This window comes from Plectropomus leopardus, chromosome 13 (assembly GCF_026936395.1).
Source record: "Plectropomus leopardus strain MGB_pleo_1.0 chromosome 13, ASM2693639v1, whole genome shotgun sequence".
Classification (NCBI taxonomy): Eukaryota; Metazoa; Chordata; class Actinopteri; order Perciformes; family Serranidae; genus Plectropomus; species Plectropomus leopardus.
This window is the reverse complement of record NC_142188.1, coordinates 970,001-997,645: the sequence shown is the minus strand read 5'-3', so window position 1 is coordinate 997,645 and position 27,645 is coordinate 970,001. Positions and strand designations below refer to the sequence as shown.

The window sequence follows — 27,645 nt, the reverse complement described above, 5'->3', positions numbered from 1 at the left end:
GAAATTACGTCTTGCACCTTCCCTTTGTGTGCTGGTTTTCAGATGACGGATGACTGACGAGCGATGGTGTCGAATGAACAAAAAATAAAAATCTCTCTTTTCACCGCAGACATTTCATCAGTCCTTGTGTCATTTTGTTTAAACACAAAGCATTATTAACTTTCTGAAAGCTTTTTTCCAAAAAACATTCATCTGTTGATTACTCTCATTTTGTGTTAACCCTTTGAAACTTGAGCAAATTAGCTTCATTTCTTTTAAAGACATGGGAAGGCAAAGAGCAACTTAAGAAATGACCCAAAAATTATAAAATAAAAAATCTGAAAAGTAGCAAAAAAAGAGTGTTTTTATTGAAGTTCAGTTTTTAAGGACTTTGTGAATGTTTTTGTTCCCAATTTGTTTGGACGTTTTTTGAAAATTCAGATGCTTGTCAGCTCATCTCAAGTGTTTTTATTTCTGTTTCAGTGTTTTATCTCAACCTTCTTTTTACCTGCTGCTGAACTGAAGGAAAATAAAATAATCAGCCAATTTCAGCAGATTTCTCTCACAGCGAGGGGTCAAATGTAAACCGATAAAACCTTTAATTAGATTCTGAATAGTCATTTCAGTCATAGTCGTTTTAATTCCTGTTTCTGTCTCTGGGTGGGTGCTTTGAGTTGATCTGCAGTCGCAGAGCTTTCCGTGAGCAGCAGACCTGAGCTGATGCTGCGTTACACGATGACAAACACGCTGTGAGCAGCAGCACGCAGCCTGATGGGAGCTGAGACGACTCAAACGCCGTCAGAGCAGGAGAGCGCAGCCTGCAGCGCGCTTTCTGCTGGAGGATTTTGGCAGAGCGCAGGGTCTTCGGCTCCTTCTAATGCGTGACTCAAAGCTCTCTCTCTTTCTCTGTGTCTCCCCCTCTCACTCCTCCTTCCCCTCACTCTGCAGAGTGCAGCCAAACAGAAAGTAGCCTCTCGTCTCTGCTGTCATCGCCGTGGAGCCGGGCGGATGTTGGTGAGCGCTGCAGACGCTGAAGTGCAAAATTCAGCAGGGATCTGGAAAGTGTGAGAGAGTGGAGGAGTGAAGAGGAGAGGAGAGGCGCACTGTCTCCCTCCTTCACCTGCTGGGCTTTTCTGCAGCATCCTTCCACTTCATCATGGATCTCTGGAGTAAAAAAGTCTGGCGGATTATCACGCAGGTCACCCTGATACTTGTCAGCTCCTACGAGGGAACAGCAGGAGGTGAGTGCAGTCAGATTTTGATTTTTGGGGACAGTCGGGATCAGAGGTGGGGCTGTGGATGCAGCTGATGGTCAGTTTACACTGTCTGAAAAGTGTTACAGGTATTTTCTCACTGTTTGCAGAAACTTCAGTTTTCCATGGTGTGAAGTAACTCATGCAAATTAATGCTTTCGAATGGAAGCCAAATGTAGTGATTTATAAAATGCACGTCGGCATTTCTCCATCAGTTTATCACATATTGATGCACAGATTTTCATGCATTGCTCTCCACTGAGGCAGTGGGAGTCGGTGTAGGAAACATGTAGGCGTGGAGGGTGGAAGAGCTGCCTTTGAGCACGGCACTCACCTGCTTCAGTGGAGCTGCACAGGCTGCAGGAGTCTCTGGTTGAAGTTTGACTGCATGATTGAGGGCGTCGTTCTTATCGGAGGAGGTTTTTCTCATTTAATTATTCATGTTTTAGTTCTTCTCTGAGGGTTTGATGCTGATGTTTGGGTTCAAAATGCATTCAGGGTTGTTTCATACAGAGGAAGAGACCCAGAGTGTTCACCTGCCTCTGTTTACTGTTGTTAAGCACAAACTTTATTCTAAAATACTATCATTTAAATTTCAACTTTATTTTTCCTCTAATCTCATTTGTGGTGGCGTGTTTCATAAGCTTCCAGGAACCTTTTTTGTTTTTCATGCAGTTATTCTATTTCATTTTTGATTTGATTTCTCTCTCCTTGTTTGGTTATAAATCATTTCACACTTGTGTCCAACTTCTCTGCGTATTATACATCGGTGGTGATTTGGCAGATCGTGTTATTTAAGATATATGATTCACTGCTTCAGTGTTAAAGGAGCAGTGTGTCAGATTTAGGTTTAGTGGCGTCTGTCCTTGAGGACTGCCAGCCCGTTCTCTGCTGAACTTGTAAAATACCGCAGTGCTTTGACAGTGCTTTTGGGGTGCAACGCCGAACGCCACTTTTTGTGTCAGGTTAAACCGCTGCTGGTAACAATGTAATAAAAGAGGCATAAAAGTCCCTGTGGGTGGTGGATTGATCCAACAAACCCCAGACTTTTATGCAGCAGTCCGGTGTTCACTTCCCGTCTGAATGTGATGTTTGTTTTCTACACCTTACCATGTGCCTCTTTTGCATAAACCTAACCGTCTGTGGCATGTGCGTTTGTTGCCGTTGGTCGCCATGTGCTTTTGTTGCTTAAACATAACCACGTGCAGTGTAATCCCACCATGTGTGGTGTTGACATCACGGTAGCGGCATCCTGCAACACCAACAGCAGACGCAGAAGGATACGTAGAGCGTAATATGTAGACGCAGAAGTCCACTGCAAAGCGGCAACATGTGACAACTCAGGATAACAACAAAGTGGGATTAGCAACCAGCTGAAACTTCTCCTGGTGAGAATCCCTTCAGCGTTCATTGTTCAGGAGCTTTTTACCAGGAGCCAAATTATCCACGGAGGTTTCTTCCTTCCTTAAAACACTAAAAAGACTAAATAACTCAGTTTCATCTTAAAAAAAACAAAACAAAACAAAACATGAATGTCTCTGTCAGGAGTGTTTGGTTTGTCCGCTCTGGGCTCCTGTAGATGTAAATGGACTTAAACCTGTACAATTTCAACATCACAGGGTGCAGCTTTATTATGATAATATGCAATTTATCACAATGTGCAATTAACCATGTGCAATTGATGTAAATATTTTGAGCGCTGACCATTTAGTTTTGCATCTTGTTTTTACTTTTTATATTGTTCTTGTTGCTTAAATTATCCTGTTGGAATAATACAAACTACCCTACCCTCACCAAGCGCACAGCCTAATTTGTGGTCCATGTTGGATCCTGATCACAGTGTGTTGATGGAAATGTCAGCGGAGGATCACTGTAGCAGTTTGCATGTGTCAAACACTGATAACTCAGCCCAAAGACGAGTGTGAGGGTAAATGTTTATCTGAGGCTGTAGAGGAATGTACTCTGAGCCAACATGCCTGGACAAATAAGATTTATTAAACATTTAGGGGGATGAAACGCCGCTGAGGGGCTGAGTGTGGGCGGAGCGGGGACACGCAGATTAATGGGAGATATTACCACGTCAGCTTTATATTCCCCCTGACGGACAACAGAAAACACTCACTGACTCTGTGAGCTTTGAAAGAGTGAATTAAAGAGATTTCTCCTCCCTGGAGGAAATGTTTTAGACTCAGCAGAGCGCCGATCAGAGGCCATAACCGACAGAAAAGAAGATGTCTGTCTGCAATCAATAAGTTCTGCCGGAGACCCTTCCTGCGCTGTCACGGAGCAAACACGCAGTACATCATCCATTTATTGTCTCTGCTGCGTGGACCTCTCTCCACATCGTCTTTGACTCTGTGTTCATGCCGAGCCACACGCCACGTCTCACTCGCAGAGGACGTGAAACAGTGGAGAGACGGCAGATGTTTGTGTCTCTGCAGTAGACCCAGGTTTTTACCGCCTCCGCCTACGATTGGCATTAATTGGAATATTAGAACAATAATAATGATTATAATAATGACAATAATATGGAGTAATATTGAAATAGGTAGTGGTGTAACTTTGTAATGACACATTAAAGAAGAAGACCACGTGCCTGTGCATAAAGGCGTTTTTCCACAGAGCGGTGAGCGTGAACGAACAAGAGGATGATGGCGAACGAGAACCTCCGCAGAGTCGGCAGCAGGAACACAGCTCAGCAGGCCGCCATCGTTGTTATTGTTGTCCTCGTGCTCGCAATGGCTGTTTGTCTGATATGTGATGCGTGAAGTGTTGCCATGACATAACAGTTCTAGTCGGCGCCGCACATCCACATCCAGAGGAGTTCTGGTCCACGTCTGTTAAAAAATGAGCCAAGAAGTTCGCACTAACTCACATGTTAGACTAAGAACTTTCAGCACGCGACAAAGCATTCATAAAGTCATTAATGTGTACAAAAACACTGTTAGTGCAAACACAAAAACCTTTAGAGGATGTTTCTGTGCAGCAGCCACAGACCTGGAGAGACCCGGAGAGACCCGGAGAGACCCGGAGAGACCTGGAGAGACCTGGAGAGACCTGGAGAGACCCGGAGAGACCCGGAGAGACCTGGAGAGACCTGGAGAGTCAGAGAGCTCAGAGGATAATTGGATGTGGATGGAAATACGCGTAACGTTTAATTGCAGCTCTGAATTAGAAACAGCAACCGCAACTGATTAATCAAGACACTTCCTGCAGATATAATTCTCTTTGTTGAATTATCAGCAACAGCACAATGTTTCATTTATTGTGAGGTGCGACGACTGTCACTGTGGCTTTTGTCATTTTTCTGGAGTCATCAGTCTGAGAAAATAAGTTACACACATTAGTCACTTGGGGCAGGTCTGTAAGTTCAATGCATGGCTTGATCAGTAAAAAAAATGTTAAAATTAAAAGTCAGAAACCCTTTTTCCCAGATATTTGTGTCTCTTTGGACCAAAGTTACCTACATAAATAAAAACCTACAGAGTTTGTGCTTCGTATATCATTCAGTTTGTGTTCTCGGTCTGTGTGTAATTCTCTGCTGAGACGTCGAAGCAGCAGCTCGATCAGCACCTGCGTCGGCCTTCAGGTGCTGCTTGCTGGTGAAGCAGAGCTCTGACGCAGTTTTGCGGTGGGATTTGAAATCACAGAGCTCACGAAAGAAACGATCTGCTGCATAAAAATGCTCTTTAATGAAGTTTGAGAGCTGAAGAAGAAACGCAGCAGAAGCTCTGAGCGGAGCAGGTGGAGGGAGGAGACGGATACGGTACCAGCAAACATCTGCGGAGGTCAGAGAGGAGATTTATTTTCTCATTATCGCCTGTTTGGACGTCCTCTTCTTCTGCAGTCCTTAAATTAAAAGTGCAGTTTCTCAAATCATAGTCTTTCTGTTTTACACATACATGTTGTTTTCTCCTGCTCTTCAAAGGTGCCCGAATTTCAATGCAAAACTTATTATTGTAATATGTTCAAGGCGTCTTTCTGCTGTGTTGATGATTGTGATGGTCATGGTGCGATCATGATTCACGTGGTTATGTTTAGGCAGCAAAAGCACATGGTAACCAACGCTGAGACGTCAACAAACGCACATGCTGACACGAACGGTCTAAGAATTAGGTTAAGGAGGGTCATGGTAAGATGTAAAAAAAAAAACCTCCTGCATGACAGTCTGAGGTTTGTTGGATCCATCTGCTGCCCCTCCCACCCTGTAGGGATCTTCATGCTCCTTAACAGCAGTGTTTCAACCTGACGGCGTCCAGCGGTTTATCATACGGACGCAAGAGGTTTCCTTCCGGCTGCGTTCTCAGCTAGCGCTGCTGGTCTGTATACATGCTGCCCAACAGGCACCACCCGACGCCAAAAGCCACCTTCCTCATCCACATGTATCCACATGCAAAATGCATCAGATGATAACACGGTGGATAGATCCGCTTACATTGTTATCACGTGGTGATAGACAGCTGGATGGTAGTGGGCGCGCCCACATGCAACACGCACGGGTGACATCACTTGTGCACTGAAAATGTTGAAGGACAGCTTCAGGTAACAACGCTCCAGTGACTACGAGTCCTGCCCCTCCTGTGTGGATGCATGTGTGTGTTTTTTTCTTCATCTTACCATGTGCCTCTTCTCATTTGTTGACATCACGGTAACAGCGTCTCAGACCGTAAATTCTGAAATTATTACAAACGTGGAGGGTTTTGACGACTTAGGAACGACAGCAGGCTGCACACGCACACTGCTTTTAAAGTTGCACAAATGTCCCCACAAAGCTGTGTGAACAAGTCGAGCTGAATCTCCTCCACTTATCTGCACGATGCAGCAACGATATGGAGAAGCTGCGCTCACATCTGAGGAGGTAAAGAGCGCTCGCCGGCTGCTGCGACTCTTCGAGGAAATTTGACACTCAGAGGGAGGGAATTTTGGTTCAGTGTGTGTCTCCAGTGTGAGTCCTCCGAGGGATTTTATCTCTTCTCTCAGCTGATTTGGAGTCAGTGAAGTGTGTGTTCTAATCGCAGCCTAATGACAGATAATACTGCTGAGCTCCTAAACTGTGTGTGTGTGTGTGTCTGTGTGCGTGTGTGTCTGTGTCTGTGTCTGTGTGTGTGTGTGTGTGCATCCTGAGATAAGGAGCGAACAGCTACGTGTGAACATGATGAAAGAAGTGCAAGGGAATGTTAAGAAGCGCTGTGGTCGTGTGTGTGTGTGTGTGTTGTATTTGTTGTTGGGTTAGTGTTAGGGTTAGGGTTTTTTGGTGTGTGTGTGTGTGTTGTGTTCAGATAAGGGGTGACTCACCGCTCTCAGTCCGCGGGCTTCCAGCAAAGCGCCTCTGAGGGTGAAACTAATGTGTCAGTTGTCGTGGCTGCAGACGGACGGGGACGAGCAGGAGGAAGTGATGTCGTGTCTCGTGTCAGAGTCGGCTGGTTTGAGATGGGAGCTGCAGAATCTGCTGATTATTCGGCTTCAGGCTAAATGAGAATTAGACGTATTTCTGGCTTTATTTTTCCATCAAAAACACATTGTTGTTCTGTTAGCTGCTCAGAAGTTTCACCAGAACAAACACGGATGTACGCTGGACTCTGTCGGAGTCACATGACCATTATTCAACACAAAAAACATCACGACACACGATGGAAACACAAATATTGTGACTGCTGATTTTAGGTCAGACTCATAAACTGACTGTGGTGGATTTTATGGACTATTTTAAAACTTGTTAACAACATTGATCCAAGGATACGCGCATTGTTAAGCTCCTAATGTCCTAAAATCCTAGAAATGTCCCAAAATCGCAGAAATGTCCTAAAATCCTAGAAATGTCCAAAGGTCCTAGAAATGTCCCAAAATCGCAGAAATGTCCTAAAATCCTAGAAATGTCCTAAAATTGTAGAAATGTCCTAAAATCATAGAAATGTCCCAAAATCACAGAAAGGTCCAAAAATCTTAGAAACATCATAAAATCCTAGAAATGTCCTAAAGTCGCAGAAATGTCCTAAAATCCTTGAAATATTCTTAAATCTCAGACATGTCCTGAAGTCCCTGAAACATGGATGAAGCTGCAGTGACTGGCTCCTGGCTTCCTGTTTTATTGGTTTTGGTTTTTTGCAGTAAAAAGCAGAGCAGGCTGAGTCTCGGTGTTTTAGAGAAACACAAACCTGGAAATATTATCTGAATATTCTGAATATGTCTCTGTAAAACGTCTCTGTCCTTTCTGACTGACGGCTGGAGTTTGTGGCGGCCGATATGAGTGAAGTGAGAGGAAGCCGAGGAGGAGCTCCGTGTCGTATTTCCTCTTCAGTGTCATCGATGAAAATGCGTGTTCAGAGAGGGGCCGTGAGAGCGCTCTGATGAAGTCGAGGATACGTCGTCGGGGGAAACGTGCAGCCGTCAGTCAGCAGCGTAGATTTATGGACTCAGTGATGAGTAGTTCGTGATAAAATAGAGCCTGCAGTCGATCCATCTGAGTTTGTGACTCGCTGATATTTGCTGAAGGCTGCTCCCCCCGGAGCTCCCTGAACACACACTCATCCATCACACGCCGCGGCGTCACCTCAGACGACTTGTAGTCGGCCCGAGAGGCCGGCGGACGCCGCTGAGGTCACTGCGCTGCATCACTCTGCAGGTTACACTGCACAGCAGAGACCGAAGCAACGACAGATTCAAGGATTCGGACTTTCGTGGTGGAAAACTCTAAATCTTCTCAGCTCAAGTCTGCTGGAGAATCCCTGCAGGCCACAGGAACGCCTGTATGATGTCAGACTCACCTGTGACCGCTCAGTGAAGGACGTGTCCTGCAGTGACTCACCTGTGACCGTTCAACAAAGGACGTGTCCTGCAGTGACTCACCTGTGACCGCTCAATGAAGGATGTCTCCTGCAGTGACTCACCTGTGACAGCTCAGTGAAGAACGTGTCCTGCAGTGACTCACCTGTGACCGCTCAGTGAAGGACGTGTCCTGCAGTGACTCACCTGTGACCGCTCAGTGAAGGACGTGTCCTGCAGTGACTCACCTGTGACCGTTCAACAAAGGACGTGTCCTGCAGTGACTCACCTGTGACCGCTCAGTGAAGGACGTGTCCTGCAGTGACTCACCTGTGACCGCTCAGTGAAGGACATGTCCTGCAGTGACTCACCTGCCCTCAGCTGACAGATCAGTGGTGTGTCTCAGGGGACTGTGATGGAATGATGAGCGCATATATATTACTTTATCACAAAAACAAACAGAAAAATCGTACATTTTGGTTCTGCTGAGCTGACTGTGTTTCTACTGAATGATGTTCTGTGAGTTCTCCTCTGGTGATAACATCCCAGTAACCATGGCGACGGATGTTCAAAACATTAGCAGCTTTATTTCTATTGCAGCCGCCTCACTAGCCGTCATTATTTCCAATCCAAGGACACGTAGGCGTGTTATGGAGCCATGATGAAAAGACAAGAAAGGATTTCTGGGAGATGTAGTCCACGATTTCACAGAGGAATTGTGGACTTTAAAACTCAGAGTTATGTGATGCAATAACAGCTCTTGTAGCTCCTGCTGCATCATGAGGGAGCCAGTTCCTCAAAGCATCATGTGACCTCATAGCATCATCATCATCATCATCGTTTTTTGTGATAGATGGGAGGGTTTTTTTTCTTAATTAAGTGTATTTTATATTTGCAATTTCAGTTTGTGCAATTTGAAGGTTAATGCAAACCCGGCTAGTGTCCACAGTCAAACATGTTTTATATCAGCGTGGGAGAGAGAAGGAGCGACACCTCAAGACTCGACTGAAGTTTGCTGCTGATCACAAAAAAACGGCCTCTTGGAGGTAAGTTTGTGTGGTCAGATGAAACAAAAACTCAGTTATGTGTCCACAGAGCAGAAATAGTGGACCCGAGAGCTGAATCAAAGGCTCCTAACTGTCCTTTTGTTCAGTGATGCTGCATCTGGGTTCAAACCTCACGTATAAGATTGAGCTTTCTTCACAGACATGGATGAAATGCTGAGATACAGACCTACTGTAGTGTTCAGAAACAGAGCCATAACGTTGCGTTCAGGATCCTGCAGACTCATCTGTAATTCTGCAGCAGCCAGAATCGTCTTCTGCGGCGTCTGGAGGAGTCGCTGACATATAATTTAACACCCATCTCCACTCTGGAGCGTCTCCTTTAGACTGCAGATCACCACCTGTCCCCTCCTCCACTCCTCAGATCAGACGCTGCAGAGTGTCTCTGAGCGTTGTCGGTGTTAGAGACTGTGGCTGACATTGAACAGGACGGAGCCGAGCTGCCACCTCCGGCACTTTAAGATGCATCTGACGAGCTGTTTAACGACTGAGTTAATGAGATGGAGGAGAAAGCAGATCTCCTCCGGCGTCTCTGAAAGTCTCAGTGATGCTTCTTCAGGTCAGAACAGACCAGCAGCTGTGCAGCCGGCAGACGCTCAGCGACACGTCTGCAGGTCAGGAGGTGACAGCACTCTGCTGTGCTTCCAGCGCAATGATGATACGATGATGTGGGTGTATTTTCTGATTTATCACGACACGCTGTGACTCTCATCCCGCTCTGGATGCTGCACACTCAGGGGGGAACACCATGTGAAATCTGTCAAAGCATAAATGCACTCACTGAGAGGATCCAAAAGTTTGCCTCCTCTATTGTAATAATGAGAAATATCTGAGTCTAAATGAATTCACATCATTTCGTGCCCCTGGTCCTCTGGGTTGAGTAATAAAGTGGGATATCAGTTAGTGCTGAATATTCTCAACAGGCTTTAGTTTTATACTTACATACTTCTATGAAAACTGAGCTATACTTACTAACTATTTCAAGAAAAGTGCCTGTGCCTCTATCAGTGTCTCAGTGCAAATTAAAGCAAAACTTAAAGTGAAACTTCAAGCACAATCGCAGACAGTGTCCAACCTTTTTAGGCACGTTCATAAAGAGAAGATCACTTCAGTCCAACAAAGGTGAAATGTGTGTTTCCTGTGCTCATGTTGTGAAAGGACCGCGCTGCTTTATCTCACCACCTGCTTTTCTTCTCATCACCGAAACGGCATCCCGGCTGACGCACAGGGACACCTAAAACGTCATAATTAGACGCAGAGGGTCCCTGACAAAGCAGCACCACGAGACGAGTCAGGACGAGACCGCGTTGGAACATCAGCCTCAGGTTCTGGAAAGAACAACCATATTTTGGGGACTTAAAAACAATGACTCTCTAAAAAAAAACGCTTTTGCTGTTTGTCGGTCGTGTTTGTCGTCTGCAGCTCGGCAGGCGTCTCTCCTGGGCCGACTGTTATTTGTGATTGGCAGAAACTTGCAGTGCCAGTCCTTTCTCCTGGGCTGTTTGAAGACGTATGCTGCTGTATTCAGTGTTTTCATGACTCGAATGTTTTGTTAATAATTAAGGTTGAGCTCTTCCAATAGAGGACTGCATTTCTTTTATTCCGACATCAGTGAGCTGGAAAAGCTCTGAAGTGTCTTGTTGGAGGGCACAGTGTCGGTAGAATTTTTGCTGGCAGGTCGGCGATTAAAGTCTGAGAGTTTCTCTTGACGAGTCAGATTGTGTAACCTCTGCAGCACCGCAGCTGTGGGGGTTTCAGCCGTCTGTCTGTGCAGCTCAGATCAAAGTTAAACCTGCAGACCGACGGTGAAAAGGATTTGCAGCAGAGCTCGGTTTACGCTTTTAGTAAAGAGAAGAGTGAAATCATCTGATGTCAGAAATCAGCAGGACACAGAGTTTGTGAACATTTCTAATCCAGAGTAAGTGGTTTGAAGCTTTGTGTGTGATGTGTGTGTGTGATGTGTGTGTGATGTGTGCGGCGGTGAGGAGAGGTCAGACACGCATCAGTGAGCAGAGAGCAGCTGCAGGACTCTGCTGTTTCTTACAATAACCTGCATGAAGCTGCGACACGTTTACAGCCTTTAAATTCTCCTCCTCCTCACAGGGTCACGGCTCCGCAGCCGGAGGAGGAGGCTGCAGACACCTCCTGCTCACAGCAGGAGGAGGAGGCTGCAGACACCTCCTGCTCACAGCCGGAGGAGGAGGCTGCAGACACCTCCTGCTCACAGCCGGAGGAGGAGGCTGCAGACACCTCCTGCTCACAGCCAGAGGAGGAGGCTGCAGACACCTCCTGCTCACAGCCGGAGGAGGAGGCTGCAGACACCTCCTGCTCACAGCAGGAGGAGGCTGCAGACACCTCCTGCTCACAGCAGGAGGTGTCTGCGTGTTTCATCCCTGCAACGCATGTTGAAAGAGACATGATCAGGATCAGGAGCACGTTTTAGTTTCTCTGTTTGCTCTTTTGTGCTCTTGTATTGTTTATGTTGTTGAAAAAAGGGAAACGTTCTCAGATTAATTTCAGATTATGATGTTTTTATTTTTTTATGCTTTTGATGCACAATAATTTGCAATAATTATAATAAGTAATAATAATAATATAATAAGAGTTTACTTTTAAATTTTAAACAGGGAGAATACACATATTTAACTTTGTGTTTGCCAGCCTCTTCTCATGATGAAGTCTTCAGATACCAAAGCTTTGACAGAGATTTTGGCACAGGATCAAAATGCCAAAAGCCACCGTTCATGTCGTTGTGATGGATAATGGTAGAAACCCCAGAGCAAATCTCAGGCCGACATGCATAACTGTTCAAAAATATCCTCAGCAGTTTACCATTGACATCCAAAGACGGTGCCAAGCAGTCTTACATTCAGTGCCTCCTGCAAGACTAATATCTAATTCCACAGCCAAAGAATATAAAGGCTGATAATATAAATAAATATCAGCTATGAAGGGAAATGAGGAAACTCAAAGATTTACTGCAAAAAAAAGTCATCCACACAGAGACTTAAATCTGATTCAGACCTAAAATTGAAACTTTGACGACGTGTCTCTGCATTCACTCACTTTAATGTTCAGTAGACAGACAGAAGAAACCTTTTAAGTATCAATAAAGTACTTTAGTAATTTTTATAGTCAAATATTCTCTTTGTTATTAGAGTTGTTCCCCTGTAACTGCCAGCAATGTGCTTTTATTTAGAGGTGAATTGCACAGAAATTATTAACACAGTAAATATGGACTGAAAGCTGCAGCTGTGAGCTCAAACTTTCACTTATTCTGCACATTCGTGCCTGAAGAGGAAATCACATGACCAAAACATATCTGATTTTACATTTTTCATATACACTAAGCCGCAGTATTTATCTCATTATTACAGCTAGTTTTTTGGCCATTGACTTCTTTATTTTATCAGCGTCATTTCAAATACCAGCAAATATTTCTTAGTTAAATAAGGAAAAGGTGTTAGCGTGCACGGCCGAGTTATTGTGACAGATTCTGCAGCATCGTGCAACAACACGACAGTGAACCAAAGTGCGATAAAATCAAAGTCCCGTGAAAGAGAGACCAAAGTCAAAGCTTCTGTGTAAGTTTCCTCAACGGGCAGAAATCCAATAAGAAGGCGGCGAGGTCGAGCGTGATTAGATCTGGACCCAACAAAGTAAAGACAGCTGCAGATCCGTCATTAATATAATCTCAGCAGGAGATAATCTGCGCTCTCTCACACACACACACACACACACACACACACACACACACACTGAGGAAACACTCAGCAGAGGGCTGCGACACTCCACTCAACTCTGCAGCTTCAACTCTTTAGCTTCGGCTCATCTCATTAATCACACATGAACGTGCATACATTTTCATTGTTCTGTGAGCTCACCATAAACATTTCCTTATCACAACATGCGCTTGTATTCATCACGTAACTACCGACTACAAACCAAAGAGAAAACTGAACGCTGGTGGATGTAAATAAATCTGTAGGTCAGTTAGGCCTCTAAAACCTGAGCAACATGATTTGATTTCTTTAAAAAAACATTGGCTGGAAAATTATCATCAGTGCCTTTTTCCTGCAAATTTTTTTGAAGGAATCAAACCAATTCGCTCAGGCTTCATGGGGTTAAATATCTGGTGAGGCATTTGATGCAGCATAAATAATCTGATGTCAGTCCAGGTTTCAAAGGGTTAAACAACCCAGTTTCCACAATAAATGTTGCTATTGTACATTTCTGCAAATGTAAATTACATTTGTTACTATGAAGCAGATATTAAACGTGGTTAAGTTTAGGCTCAGAAACCACTCGGTTATTGTTAGAATAAGATTTTTTGCATAATAAACCATATTTTGGAGGCAGGGTTCGTGCTGAAAACACAGCAGTGAGTGGTGAAGAAACAGCAGGTTGAGTTGTTGGTGTGTAACCGTGTCTCTCCACCGTCCCCTCCACCTTCTACGTCACTTTGGAAACATCGATGTCATGTGTATGAAACCTGCAAATGTTACATATTCATGGTTTGCAAAAACGTACAATGCAGGCATTTTCTTTGTGTGACTGAACTGGTTAAAAAGCATACAGGAAGATTATTAAAAAGAATAATAATAATAATGATAATAAAAACAGCAATAAATTACATAAATAATAAAAGAGAGCACATCTTAGAGTTAGTACATAAAATTTGAACAATAATAAAGCTACTCTGTCAGCAGTGAGTGTGGTCAGAGTCAAACTGCTGTTTCCATGAGTCAGATCTGCAGAGAGAGACCTGATGATGACGATACGTCTGCAGACGTCGAGTCCAGGCAGCTGCGTCTCGTTTCCCGCTGATTGTGTCCCGGTTTTAAACGTGTCCTCTCTCTGTCCTGTGATTCTCAGAGGCGTGTCACAGTCCGCTGGTGTCCGCTCTGCCGCCGACGTCCTTCAGGAGCTCCTCTCAGCTGACGGGCAGCCACGGGCCGGGCTTCGCCAAACTCAACCGCAGAGAAGGTGAGTGGCGGTCGCGTCTGCAAACACTTGTGAAGCCTGCGGTGTCTGACGTTTTGTGTGGCGCGTTAAAAACTCTCCGAACTGTTAAATGAAGAAATGTCAGTTCTGCTGCATTTGTCTCGCAGCCCAGCTGCTCATTGTGTCAAAAGAATTTCAGTTTGGAAACCTTTCAGTCGCTCCGTCTGTGAGACATTCACTAAAACGACACATTCCTAGTTTTAGTTTTAGTTTATTTGCTTCACATAAAAGTTAAGACAATGAGGGTAAAACGTATTAAAAAGTACATGTGAGAGTGTGTTAGAAATCCATACTGGCCTCTATAAAAAACACACCCAGAAAACAGGAATTATAAAATACAAATATAAATACATAAATATTAATCTGTGTTAAATATACAAACGAACATGAAGATTATAAACATGTCTAATTCAGTAATTATGGAACTGGGAGTTTTCAGCACAACACTATCTCACACTACACCTTATATCTCACTTAAAGACAAATGTCAAAAAATATTCAACAACTGCATTTGATAAAACAGACGTGCACTTTGTGCGACGACTTTAAAGAAGGTCTCTAATCTAACAGACTTTCTGCAGCAGCAAAATTTTAAGATGAGTTGGAAATGTACTCGTCCGTGCGATATTATAATGTGTCAAATATGGATAAATCAAACTGAATACAGTGTTAACAAGCATGTAGTGTCTACAAAAGGTTTACCGACTTTTTCGCAGACAAGACCAACCTGGTGTCTCCATCAGTCTGTCATCAGTCAGAGAAACCTAAAAAACATGTCGTTTACTATCTCTTCATTTTGAATGTGTGTTCACGCAGGAGAAATGTCACCTCGTAATTTGCCACACACGTTTCAGTTTTAGCGTGACTTTGGCTGAGCGCCTGAAAATTCATGCTGGGAGGAAGGTATTTAGCTGTTGAGTTTGTGGTGAAAAAGGCTTCACATGAGACGTCACACAGGAGACATTAATATGAGTCATATCAACATTTCCACAGGGACATAATATATGAGCTGATTTAGTCAGAACCAGCGGTGTTTCAGCCAGTCTTTGTTTCCAGCAGCTTTTTCCTGTTAGCTGTTATGTTGTTTCAAGTCTAGTGTGTAGCGTAAAGGCACTTTGGAAACGTCTGTTTTCCTTGTTTTAATTGGTTAATGCAATCATGTGACCGCGGTCATAGTTAATTTGGGCCGTCTTTGTTCTGAGTGGAGCTGTGAGTGTCAGCTGTTAAAATCTGTTTGAATAAAACCTCAGAGAAGCAGCGTGAGTTAGTTATCTGCTCTTTTGTTGCAGGTGACAGTATTTACGTCCATATCTTGTGATGTCATACATGCTGATTATTGCCTTATCATACTTATTATACTGTATGTTACTGTTTCACAAAACAAATCTGTACTGACAGAAACACGACGTGCGTGGACATGCGAGTGCAGACGGCAATCCAAAATGAATCAGGGTTGAGTTTGTGTGTGTTTGATGTGGAGTCATTTCCCCTCACAAAGATCTGGCCGATGATTTTTTAAATTCCATAATTACATAATGTAGATGCACATTTCACTGGTGCAGTTTAGGGTTGTGTGCATGCATAAAACACACCTCAGTGTTAGCAACTGCATTTAAACTTCTGAAATATGAGCATGTTGGTTTGATTACTCTGATAAACTGTGGGGAAAAGGCAATCAGCAGTTTGAAAAAGAAATGTCCTGCAAAATGCAAGAAATCTGTAAAAGGTAAAAAAGAATAAAAAAAAGAGATAGAGATTATTAAAATGTAATTAAAAAGGGAACTAGGGAAAATAACTAAACAACTATAGTTCTCATTACTATAATTATACATTTAATATTATGTTACAGAAAGAGTAAATATTTTAATATTATTTAATTTTTTTGCTTTTTTTGTTTTTTTTTGTTTGTTTTTTTTAGACTTTTTTTCTATTTTTTGGTTGAATTTTAAAGTATTTTTCTGTTCCTTTGTAGTCATTTCTTGCTAATATTTGAGTCATTTCTTGTTAATTTGCTCATTGCTTTTTTCCATGTTTTTAAATGACATCCTGCTAATTTTCTCCGGTTGCGAAGGGTTTAGGGATCACATGTTACTGAAGCAGGGGTTTCCTCAGACATGTCGTCCTTCATCATCCCTCCCTCAGCGATACTCTGCAGCATTCACATGTAAAATTTAACAGTTTACATCAATAAATTATCGCTGCAACCTTGTCTTCTTTTCTCCTCACTCCTTTTTTTTAGCCCCAGTGTAGGGCTAGGCGAACGGAAAAAAGTCTTATGACCATCATTTTTTTCATATCAGTCGATATATATATATATATAGATATATAGATATATACATCAAATCACTTTTTCTGTCAAGCTTAAAGGTTCCCTTTAACTCCTCAGTGAGATATGAAGATATCATAACCAGTGATGCACCATGATGATTATTTCAACCGATACGATAATTTCCAGCTTCTCGTGGCCGATAAGATACCGATAACCGATGACGTCTTTTAATTTGTTTGTCATTACCTGAGGGTATGAAAGGCTGAGATGAGGTGAGAACAGATGAATTTAATTTGTGTATTTTCATTTAAAAACAACATTTTAGACAAAAAACTGTAATTTTTTTTCTAAGAAAGTCATTTTCGAGATCAAAATCAATTTCATTTTTATATTTTTGTTTTTTTCCCCTCTACTTATGTAAACTTGAATTGTCCAAAAATAATGCAGAAAATAATATTGTGTTTGGGTTCTAGTGGATCTACAGAGGAACGTTCCCAAACTGTCAGGAAGCAGCAGCTACAGAACCGTCCCTAAGTCACGGCTCTGCTGTGATCTCTGCACATTTACACCAAACATCAGATATCAGTTTATCCTTCCAGCAGAACCGAGCTGGAAACTCACTACACCTGAACTCAAACCGCGTCCAGCCTGTCCACTCATCGTGTCCACTCATCGTGTCCTCTCATCATGTCCTCTCATCGTGACCCCGTCACACACACGGAGGACAGAGGGGGGAGACGACGGAGACACCAGCAGAGAATGAGGGCGAGTGGACATAAAAAGACATTGGCGGCGAATGAGGCCGTAGTGGATATTCTGAGACACTGGCGGAGACATCGGTGGAGAATGAGAGCAGAGGGGACATCTCATGTTTCGGAGGAGAGGTTTTGTCGGCCCAGTGTTTCAGCGCTGGCGCAGATAAAATGTGCGGTGAGAGGAAGCTCTCCTGTTTCTGTTTGTTTCAGCAGCTCGTGATTCACTTCCTGCACAACACGCAGCTGACATCAAACACGCGTCTCCGCACACACACTGACAGACACCTGATGGGATGAATGATGGACAGACAGATGGAGCAGTGGTTAAAAAAAACTACATTCTGGTTCTTTTAGAAAACACCTGTTTTTTGCCAGGAAGAGCTGCGATCAGGAATCAGGCGGCAGCACGGTGACGTCTGTGTCCTCCACACTGGAAGGTGTGAATGATTTTCTCCAGCTGGGAGGCTGCAGGAGGTGCAGCCTGCAGGTTGCTGTTTCTCAGTGTGTTTGATGGCAAAAACTCAGAGCAAACACACACTTTGTTCCTTCACTTATCCTGCTGTGTCTGTTTACTGATCTCAGTTTAATCTGCTGCTCCTGAAGGAAGATCAGGTGATTCTCAGCGCCAAAACATTACTCACTTTATCTGCAGTGAAGGAAATATTCAAATCAGTAACACAGAATAAATGTTGGACAGTGTTAGGATTGTTTTTTCCCAAAAATATCCAGAGAGGTCGCTACACCTGCTTTAGTTGCTAAAAACATGTCTGGAATTGCCCCAAACTCGAACTGAAAAACCGACACCACAAACAGAGCTGCAAATGTCCCGAACTCTTGTTAAAAAATGTCTGCTTTCGTCCCAAATACTTGTAATGTCTTGAACAGGCGTTAAAAAAACAACCTACTTTTGTCCCTCCTAACATGGCTGGAAATGTCCAAAACTTCCTTTCAAAAATACTTTTGTTGCGATAAACATTGCTGGAAATGTCCCAAACTCTTGTTAATAAACACCTGCTGTTATTGCAACAAACATATCTAGAAATATCCAAAACGCTCCTTAAAAAATAGCTACTTTTGTCGCTACAAACAAGGCTAGAAATGTCCCAAATGGTCATTAAAAAACAAAAAAACCCCAAACCCGAGGTATTTCTGTGTCCTCCAAATTCTCTAAGAATATATCGTGTTGCACTATTAACCCTTAGAAACCTGGACTGACGTCAGTTTTCTTGTACTGCATTCAGAAGCCTCTCACAAACATTTAAATTTTTTAAACAAATTAGTTTGAGTCCTGAAAAAAACATGGAATCAGCAATCTGGCAAAAAAAAAGTCCTGGAAAATGCAAGAAATATGTGAAAGGAGAAAAACAGAGAAGAGAGATAAGAAACCTAGGAAAATGTCTTAAAAATATAGTTCTAATTATTATAATTAGATATTTAAAATTATGTTACAGAAAGAATCAATTTAATGTTATTGATATTCTTCTTCTTATTTATTTATTTGTTTTTAATTTTTTGTTTCTAGTTTTGCTTTATTTTCCAGTTAATTTTCTTGCAACATTTTTAGTAATTTCTTGCAAATTTTTTCGTAATTTTTTGTTAACTTTCTCATTGCCATTTTTCCACGTTTTTGAATTAAATCAGTCTAATTTGCTCTGGTTTCAAAGGGTTAACTTGTGCATTAATTCGTGGATGACCCACTTTAATTTCTTAACCTCCTGGATCACTGACCATTGATTACTCATTAAGAGCTTTCATTAAAGCTTTATTTATACGTGGTATATTTTCAGAGCAATTCAAATAAGTAATGTCGGTAAATTAAAAAGCCTGTTCATGCAGCATTTTAACATTTCTGATACAGAGAGTGAAAGGACTGAAAGCAACAGACTGCACCATGATTGCCTCAAATTTCCACTAAAACCTTTTGCCTGCAGAGTGATTCACAAAAATTACACCAAAATCGTGATCCTAGTGTCTCTAATTTAAAACTGATTCATGCTTCCTCTCAGCCGTTATTTAATTAATGGCCAAGTATCACTGAAAAATATTAAATCTGTAAATTAGTAATTCTGTGCGAATCGCAGGCTTTCAGGAGGACATGAACTAGATGATTAGAAACATTCGAGGCTGAAATGTGCTCTTCAGTACTGAAGAAAAACGCCACAAAAATAATTAAGTCTTCACATAAACTGTCAAATTTAGTGAAAATCTCTCTCGAGTACATAAAAGTTTTGAGAGTTTTATACTGTGGAAGTCTCGCTCCATTTCTCCTGTCAGTCAGAATAACATTCCTGATGCATTATTGATGACCAGAGAGACTTTTTGTTAGTTATCTGTTGCTTGTGTTGACGCCGTGAGTTTGACCGGCGCTGTGTTGCAGCTTCGTTCTGCCTCCTGCAACACTTCATATCCAAGACAAAATGCCCACAACGTCTCAACTACCTGCATCTATGCGTTCAAAGTTTGCAGGGAGAATTTCATCTCATTTCCACCCGGGCAGACAGAAACTTCCAGACCAGTTTTAAATTGATATGCTGATCTCTGGCAGCGCTGCAGGAAGTCATCTAAAGTTACAATATCTGCCTCAGGAGGGGAGACAACTCCTTAAATCATGATGAGATTTTTGCTCCAAAAATACCCAACCTGTGTGAACCCCCCCCCCTCACAAAAATACTCAGACGCCTCTGGACATGTAAAGTCCATCAAGTTTTTCCACATGAAATTGGGGTCTAGTTTCCCTAGTGTCTCCTAGCAACCAGACAAATCTGAATTTTCATGTTTTATTTGTTCTGTCAGATGCGTCTGGTCCCCTTTCGCCTTACGCAATTTTTTTGTTTCCACCTCCCAAAGTTTAGGGACCTGAACGTTGTCCTTTTATACTAACTGTATATGATAATGTGCACTACAGTTTTACATAAATACATTATTTTACATAAAAAACAAAAAAACTGGGTCAAAATGAGCACATTTGTCTCTACTGACATAACATGATGTCCCGTGACAAATGTCACATGACAAACTCCTTTATGTAGTTAAAAAGTTGACTCAAATGGGACATTAATGGCGGCCTCCTTGGTCAGAGTCCTGTGTTTGTTTTGTCAGCGTTTCTCAAATGAGGGTACGAGGGCCCCTCTGGAGTACTGTAAGGGGTACATGAAATTTCTTTTATCCCTAAAATAATTATACCATTTTTTTAAGTTAAAAAACGTAGAGGATGTTCAAAAAAGCACATAGATAATATATAGCACATTTTTTATTATAATATTCCTGTTTTCAGTAAAATATTTAATGGCCATATTGGTTCAACTTCTCCAATTAACTGACAAAGAAAAGATGGAAAAGAAAAAAAAACAGAGGTCACCATCAAACAGCAATGGAAATATGAGTCGTAAAAATGTACAAATGAACTATGAGGATTTATTTTGAAGGAAGGTTGTCTCAGAGTTAGACGATTGGGATCTGATGATGGATGCGGTGATAAGATCCTGAGGTGCTTCAGAGACGAGATGCTTCAGGTTAGATATTCAAGTAGAAATAGAAACGGTTAAAAAAAAAAAGAGAGAGAAAGAAAAAAAGGTTACCAGGTGTTGGGTGAAGTTCGTGACAGCTGGTGGTAAAAAAAAAAAAAGCCGACTCAACAAACATGCATGCAGTAAAACCTGCCCATATGGTGTTCAGGAGGCAAAAGTCTCACACACACACACGCACACACTCCAATATCACCAACAGGGGACTGTCATCTAAAGACTCCTGTTCGTGGTCGTTTTGAAAAGAAATCCAAAAAATAGAATCAAAAATTACTTTTGAGGCTCTTTTAACATAAAATTAATACAAATGTGCCAAGAGGGGAAGGGGAGAGACTGATTGACATCCAGTGAATCGACGATCTAAAGTCAAAGTGTAAAGTCAACTCAGTTTACCTAAGTCAAGCTGAGACGAAATACTCTTACTGCTGCCCGTTTTATGTATGATTTTATTCTGCTTTGTTTGTAATTTTCTTTTTTTAGACTCTGAGATGCTTATGTCTCTCCTGACTTTTGGATTTTAACACGTTGTGAAACTTAAAACTTAAAACTTCAGGTTAAAAACTAAACTTGAACTTTTATGTTTTACTAAAACATGACTACAAATCATGTTTCAGCAGTCTGGTTTCCTCATTAAAATCCTTTTTTAACAGCTTATCTGCAGTCTGAAAGGCTGGCATATGGCCCGCTAACGTTAAAAACAACATTTGTGAATGAGTCATTAAAATACCTGCTCCAGCCAGTGGGAGTACTCACAAACCCTCTTGGCTAAAATTTAAAAAATATATTAATACTAATTCAGTTAATTCGCTAGATGGTTTAAAGACAAGATTTTAGGCTGATTTAATGCATGACCACAAGGCAATAAAAATGTCCCCTGTTTGTGAGTGTGTAATGACAGCAAGGTCCACTGTTAGATCCACACACAGACACACACATAAACACCTCTTGGTATATAAATTATTGAGTGTGTCGTCATTTTAGCGTCCTCAGATTAGATGACGGTTTAAATGAATCACTTGAATATTGTATCAGCTTGTTGGCTGTCGGCTGCAGCTCACGTTCTGCTCAGAAGAGTCCTGAAGCTGCAAATTAAACATCAAAGAAATGAGCTGATGAAGGATTTCAGGGTTTCAGGAAACTTTGAGCCTGATGGAGTTAATGTCACAATTTGTCTTCCTCAGAGAAACAACTGAGAACTCGTGAAGTTTTCCTCTTGTTGGTGCAGTGATGAGTCGTTGTTTCAATTAAATTTATTCCCTTTTGATTTTCAGCACTAACTTTCCTGCGAAAAAGCCGAATTCTCATGTTTTTGCATTGCATCAGAACTCTACGTCAAAATTTCATTGTAAAGTATATATATGCTCGAATGTGTATCAATGAGATCTATTTTATACTTTTTACATGAAATGTCTTGCTGTCATTTGTATTTTAGGTTTTTATGTTCGTAGGGCAATTCTTTCATGTATTTTATGGTGAAACTGCGGTGAAGTTTCCACATTTGTGGACAGTAGTGTTTTTGTAAATTGTTATGCTGTGTTGTTCTTATTGAAGCACCAGGTGTGATTCGTGAGTCGAGGGACTGACGTTTCTGTCCCTCCTCGTTCAGGAGCTGGAGGATGGTCTCCTCTGAGCTCGGACGGGTATCAGTGGCTGGAGGTCGACCTCGGCGGGCGGACGCAGATCACCGCTGTCGCCACGCAGGGCCGCTACGGCAGCTCTGATTGGCTGACGGGCTACCTGCTGATGTTCAGCGACACGGGACACAACTGGAAACAGTATCGACAGGAGGACAGCATCGGGGTGAGCGCAAATCGACATCAGCATCAGAGTTCGGAAACTGAGGACACAAATTTTTGTTTGATATCCGAATTCAGTGTGTCAAACGTCCGGAGTCTCTCTTGTCACGTCTTTTAACCAAGACGTGGTTAAAAAGCTAGTGAAAAATAATTAATAAAATAAGCAAAACATAAATAAAATAAAAGTAATGATCAGAAAAAAAAGGGACCTAAAGAGTGTTTGTATTTTATGTTTTCTGTTACAAAATTTCAGATATAAAATTACAGTAATTATAAATATAGTTTTGGGGAAATTTTCCCTTTTTTTTGCAAAATGTCTTATTATCCGCCCCTTTAAAAAAAAAAAAAAAAAAGATAGATTTCTTGTCACATTTCACTAATTTGTTTGCAATTTATTGGTCATTTCGTACCAAGTTGGTCATTTCCTTTTTTCGTAATATTTTGAAAAGCAGTTTAACTAATTTGCTCAGGTTTCTTAGGGTCAGATAGACATGCATCTGACTGTAGCACAAGAAAAGTGATGATGATCCAGGTTTCAAAGGGTTAATGCAGTGAGATGAGCGTTAATAAAAATAATGCTGAACTGTATCACTCATAAGTGATTTAATATTAACTTTACATGAAAACAGCAAAGAAACAACAAAACAAGTGAAACAGTTTGTGAAGTTGTCAAACAGCTTTAAAACAGCATAAAACATAATTTCCTCCTCATTATCTCACCTGCAGCTCTGTCAGATAACACGGCCGCGCTTTTCGCCTGAAACGTTTAACTTTTGTTGCGGTTTGGCCTTCCGTTGACATGACAACAGCGTTTTTGGGGGCCCTGATACTTCTGAAACCGGTTCCAGTGAGTAATATTTTGAAAACTGACTGTTTTTAAAACACAACACAAAAGAAAAATATAAGAACAACACACAGGAAAAAGAAAAAAAATACAACACAGAAGAATTTAAAAAATTTAAAATCAGTGGTTGAAATTAAAATCAAATTTCAGGACCATATGTTAATAAAACAATCCATTTTAAAGAAATCGTTGAAATGCCTTTGGATAAAAACTAGTTTTAAAAAGTGATTTAAAAGCAGAAGGCGATGCAGACAGCAGGAGATGGTTTCACAGGTCTCACTGCGAACACAAATGTCCAAAATCTGAAGTAATAGCACCTCATCCACTCGTCTTTCTTTTTCAAACGCTCCCCTCCCTGACTGCGTAAACCGCGGTACTCCTCGGAGCGTTTCCTCGCAGCTCCGCAGACACAACTGTCGCTGTGACGAGCAGCTTCACTTCACAGCTGATGGGAGCTGAGAGTCTCAGCGAGGGCACAGCTGATGTCGGGCTAACACCCCCTCACAGAGACGACGGAAAAAGGGCTTCTCGCGGCTTAAAAGCTTGTTGATTTCACACTCAGCATAAATCAGGATAAACCCACAGCGTGTCCCACGCGTCCTCCTAAAGCTCCTCGTATTAGTCAGCCTGCTTTATTGCGGCTTTCGGGGAGCGACCGCGGAGCCGCTTCATCAGTCACTGTTCCCGCAGGACCAACGTTTCCTTTAAGCTCCGAGGCCGGAGTTACCGAGGCTGAGTGATGCTCTCTCCTCCTCCGCTAATTTCCTGTCAGCTCCTCACATCGCTGCGGTGCAGGGAGGAGCAGGGAGGAGCAGGCGGTGCTGGGAGGAGCAGGGAGGAGCAGGCGGTGCTGGGAGAAGCAGGCGGTGCTGGGAGGAGCAGGGAGGAGCAGGCGGTGCTGGGAGTGCTCTGATCGGAGAACAGAGCGCCCTGAAGTGTTAATGGTAAAGAGAGTGAAAGTACATCACACATTTCCAGCAGGACGCACGAAGACGCTGATTCTGTTAATGAGGCATCTCGAAATACAAACCCGGCCCTCTGTGCCGGTGAGGAGCTCACGCGGCGCATTTCACTGCGCTGGTTTAGTTGCGTGAACTTTGATCGACAGATTTCAAAATAAGAGTCAACCGTTTCCCAGCTAAAAAACAGAGGCTTCTCTGGGAGGCTTATTTTGAAAGTGAATTCTCAGTTACAGGTGCATTTCTTCAAACAGCAGATAGATTACATTTGCGCGTTATAAGAGTTTATGTTAAAAATGTACTTTTTAACAGCACAATGGTCAACATGTGGTTAGGTTTCAGCACAAAAACTACTCGGTTTTGTTCATAAAAGATTGTGTTTTGTCTTTAAAAACGCAATTTTGGGCCAAAATATCTGCTGTAAAAGCAGCAATGTCTCTATAAAAAAACATTTGCTTTATTGCTACGATGGAAAAACAGTGACGGAGTAAAGAAAAGAGCATCTGAAGAAATGACCCAAAAAATTACAAAAACAATTAAAGAAAAATAAGAAAAAAAACTGAAAATTAGCAAAAATCAAAGTACAAACAACAACAACAAAGAGAGGTGACTTGAAAAAAATGTAATTATAGTTATTATAAAGAGTCATTGATATAATAACTTCCCCGAGCTTTTATATTTTCCCACTGGAGATTTTTTATCTACTAATTTCTTGTAGTTTGTAGAACATTAGTAACCAAGTGGCTCTTTTTTTGAACCGGTTTGCTCAGTTTTCAAAGGGTTAAATTCTAGTGAAAACTGTCTGAGAGCAGCACAAAGATCGATGCTGAATTGGATGGCGTTCTTTACTTTAACTGTAGGTTGAATTCACAGTTTTTGCACATAAATTAAAAAACAAAGAGATGAAGATTCAGACCGGAGCAAATAAAATAACGCTTTTCCCCCACAGCACCGACGCTTTCCTGTTCCCTGTGAGAAGACAAAAAGTCGACACAAAGTGGAGAAAATGTTTCTGGTTTCTAATGAAAGTTGATGAAAGGCCTGAAGATCGGGTCCAACTTTAAGCTCAAAAGGTGAAAACACATCGAGAGCGAGTTTGAGCTCGGAGCGCGGAGGTTAATAAATGTGATCCTCGGAGGACCGAGTGTTTACCAAAGCGTCTAAAACACATAAAAGTACAACCGCTGCTTCACAAATCTAATTTTCTACCTGATTGAGAATCCATTCAGCAGGAACGCGCCTCTATCTCCACAATATTCCTTCATTAAGAGGAAAATCAAACGTACGGCTCCTCGCAGGAGCCTGGGGGCGGCTGCACTTCAGCTGCAATGAAAAGATGAAAGAGCGTTTTGGATTATTTAGTCGTGAGCTCGACTCCAACAAACATCCAGAGGGAAATCTGACAGTGATCTTTGTGCACTGTAAAAACCCCTCTGCTGTTTTTACAGTCACACAAAACAAAACCAAATAAATGTGAATAACATTTAAAAAATAAAACCGTAAAAGTGCAGCTGTGGTTGCCAGGATTATTCTGTAAAAAATACAGCAAAGATGTAAACAGCTTTACAGAAAAACCTCTGAATTTCACATTTAAACAGGTTTTAACTGTAAAATGTACACTGTCTATTTGGAATCCAAAATAAAATCCCAACAACTCCATCAACAGTCACATTTTGTGTAAAAAACATCAAATTAGATAAATAATTGAAAAAGTACACATCAGAAAATCATACTTACTTTTCTTTCCATGACAAAAATAGCTGTTACGGGCAGGTAAAATAGCTTTTTTTTGTCACTTTCCTTATATTTATGCCCAAAACATTTTGTCATAATTTCTCTTAGAGGGAACATCAGTCGGAAAGTTCAAGTTTTTAGAGACACTCAAACGTTTTAAAATCTGTCTGTATTTGTATTTAATCATTTCTTTCTGTAAAAAAAAGTCTACCTGGCGAAAACCCAAATTTTACGGTTGTTTTTGCTGTTGATGTTTTTCAGGCGTTTTCGGGGAACAGTAACGCAGACAGCGTGGTCCAACACAACCTGCAGCATCCGGTCATCACCCGCTACGTCCGCCTCGTCCCCCTCCACGGGAACCCCAACGGACGCATGGGACTCAGACTGGAGACGTACGGATGTCCTCACAGTCAGTTTGAGCTTTTTTTATCCTCCGCTCACAGACGGAAAACGAACTCGTAAAAACACGTGTCAGCACTCAGGATTTCTGCTTTTGCATCATTTATTTGGACATTTAAGATTTTCAGTCTGCTCAAATTTTGGCCACTTTTCAGCATTTTTAAAACAATCTGAATTTTAGAAAAAGAGCATTCAGCTCGTTGTGTTTTAGCGGCCGTAATGAGTGAAGGACCCTCCACCAACGAATCAAGTGTAAGACAAAAAAATCCATCTGTGAATTCATCCTGATCCTCCTGAGACTTTAAATATCTTGACCTAACAACAGCGTACAAACAACAAACGGAGCAAACTTAAGACAAAGATTATTCAGGTTTTCAGGTTTTTCCTCTCATAATCTTTTAATGTTAATTTCAGATAATATTTAAGTTTATTTTCAAGTAACTTTGTGATTTATTTCTGTTTAATTTATAACTTTGATCTCAGCGAGTTTTTCCTCGTACATTTGTCACTTTCACTCATAATTTTTTTTTCTCAAGAATTTTTCACTTCACTTCAAAAAGACTAACTGAGCTTTTCTTAAATACGTATGTATGAATTTATTTTAAAAGTGTCAGAAAAAAGAGAAAATTAGAACAAAAAACGGGAGAAAAAATAGGGAAAAAAGCTAAAATAAAAATTAATAAATAAAAATAATAATGATAAATATACAGTATATTTTTCTGTTACTTAATTTAATAAATAATTATAATTATTATAAATATAACTTTCTGGACATTTTCCCTAGTTATTTTTTTTTAAAAGCTTTTTTTCCAGGTCAGTTTCTTGTCAGCCTTTAATAATTTCTTGCAATTTGCAGGAGATTTTTTGCAAATTAGCTGATTGCCTTTTTCTTTATTAATTTTTGAAAAAAATCACAGGAAACAGGATTTCCACACACTTGTCATGCAAATCCATCGACGCAGTTAGATTAAAAAACAGAGCCGGTCCAACTCCGAGGACAAAGACACACACCGACGCGCAAGACAACCACATAATCATCACATTTATGACACAAAACCTGACGCTGTCGATCAGAGCGGCAGCCCGAACAGCTGGAGCGGCACCAGTCTGTCTGCTGTCGCTCTCACGTCAAATCACTCAGAATTTAACCCTCTGAAACCTGAATCTCCTCTACAAAGAGACGCATCAGGAGCGAGATTTGAAACTCTGCAGAGTTTCCGGCGTCAGGCAGCGTGCTGCACAGATAAAGTCTAAACTTTAAAGTTTAAACAGATAAAGTTTAAATTTTATGTGTGCAGCACGC

At 41.6% G+C, this 27,645-nt stretch overlaps 1 protein-coding gene across 2 annotated transcripts in view; it reads left to right on the top strand.

Moving 5' to 3' along the window:
- The window catches only part of LOC121940918 (contactin-associated protein-like 4), a 60,271-nt gene that overhangs the window by 4,782 nt on the left and 27,844 nt on the right, over window positions 1-27,645 (top strand). For both annotated transcript variants that reach the window (XM_088086529.1, XM_088086528.1), the window contains exons 2-5: window positions 928-1,220; window positions 13,934-14,044; window positions 22,217-22,410; window positions 26,205-26,352. In XM_088086529.1, coding sequence (XP_087942655.1) covers window positions 1,136-1,220; window positions 13,934-14,044; window positions 22,217-22,410; window positions 26,205-26,352 — 538 coding nt within the window. In that variant the 5' untranslated portion in view covers window positions 928-1,135. The remainder of the gene's footprint in view (window positions 1-927; window positions 1,221-13,933; window positions 14,045-22,216; window positions 22,411-26,204; window positions 26,353-27,645) is intronic.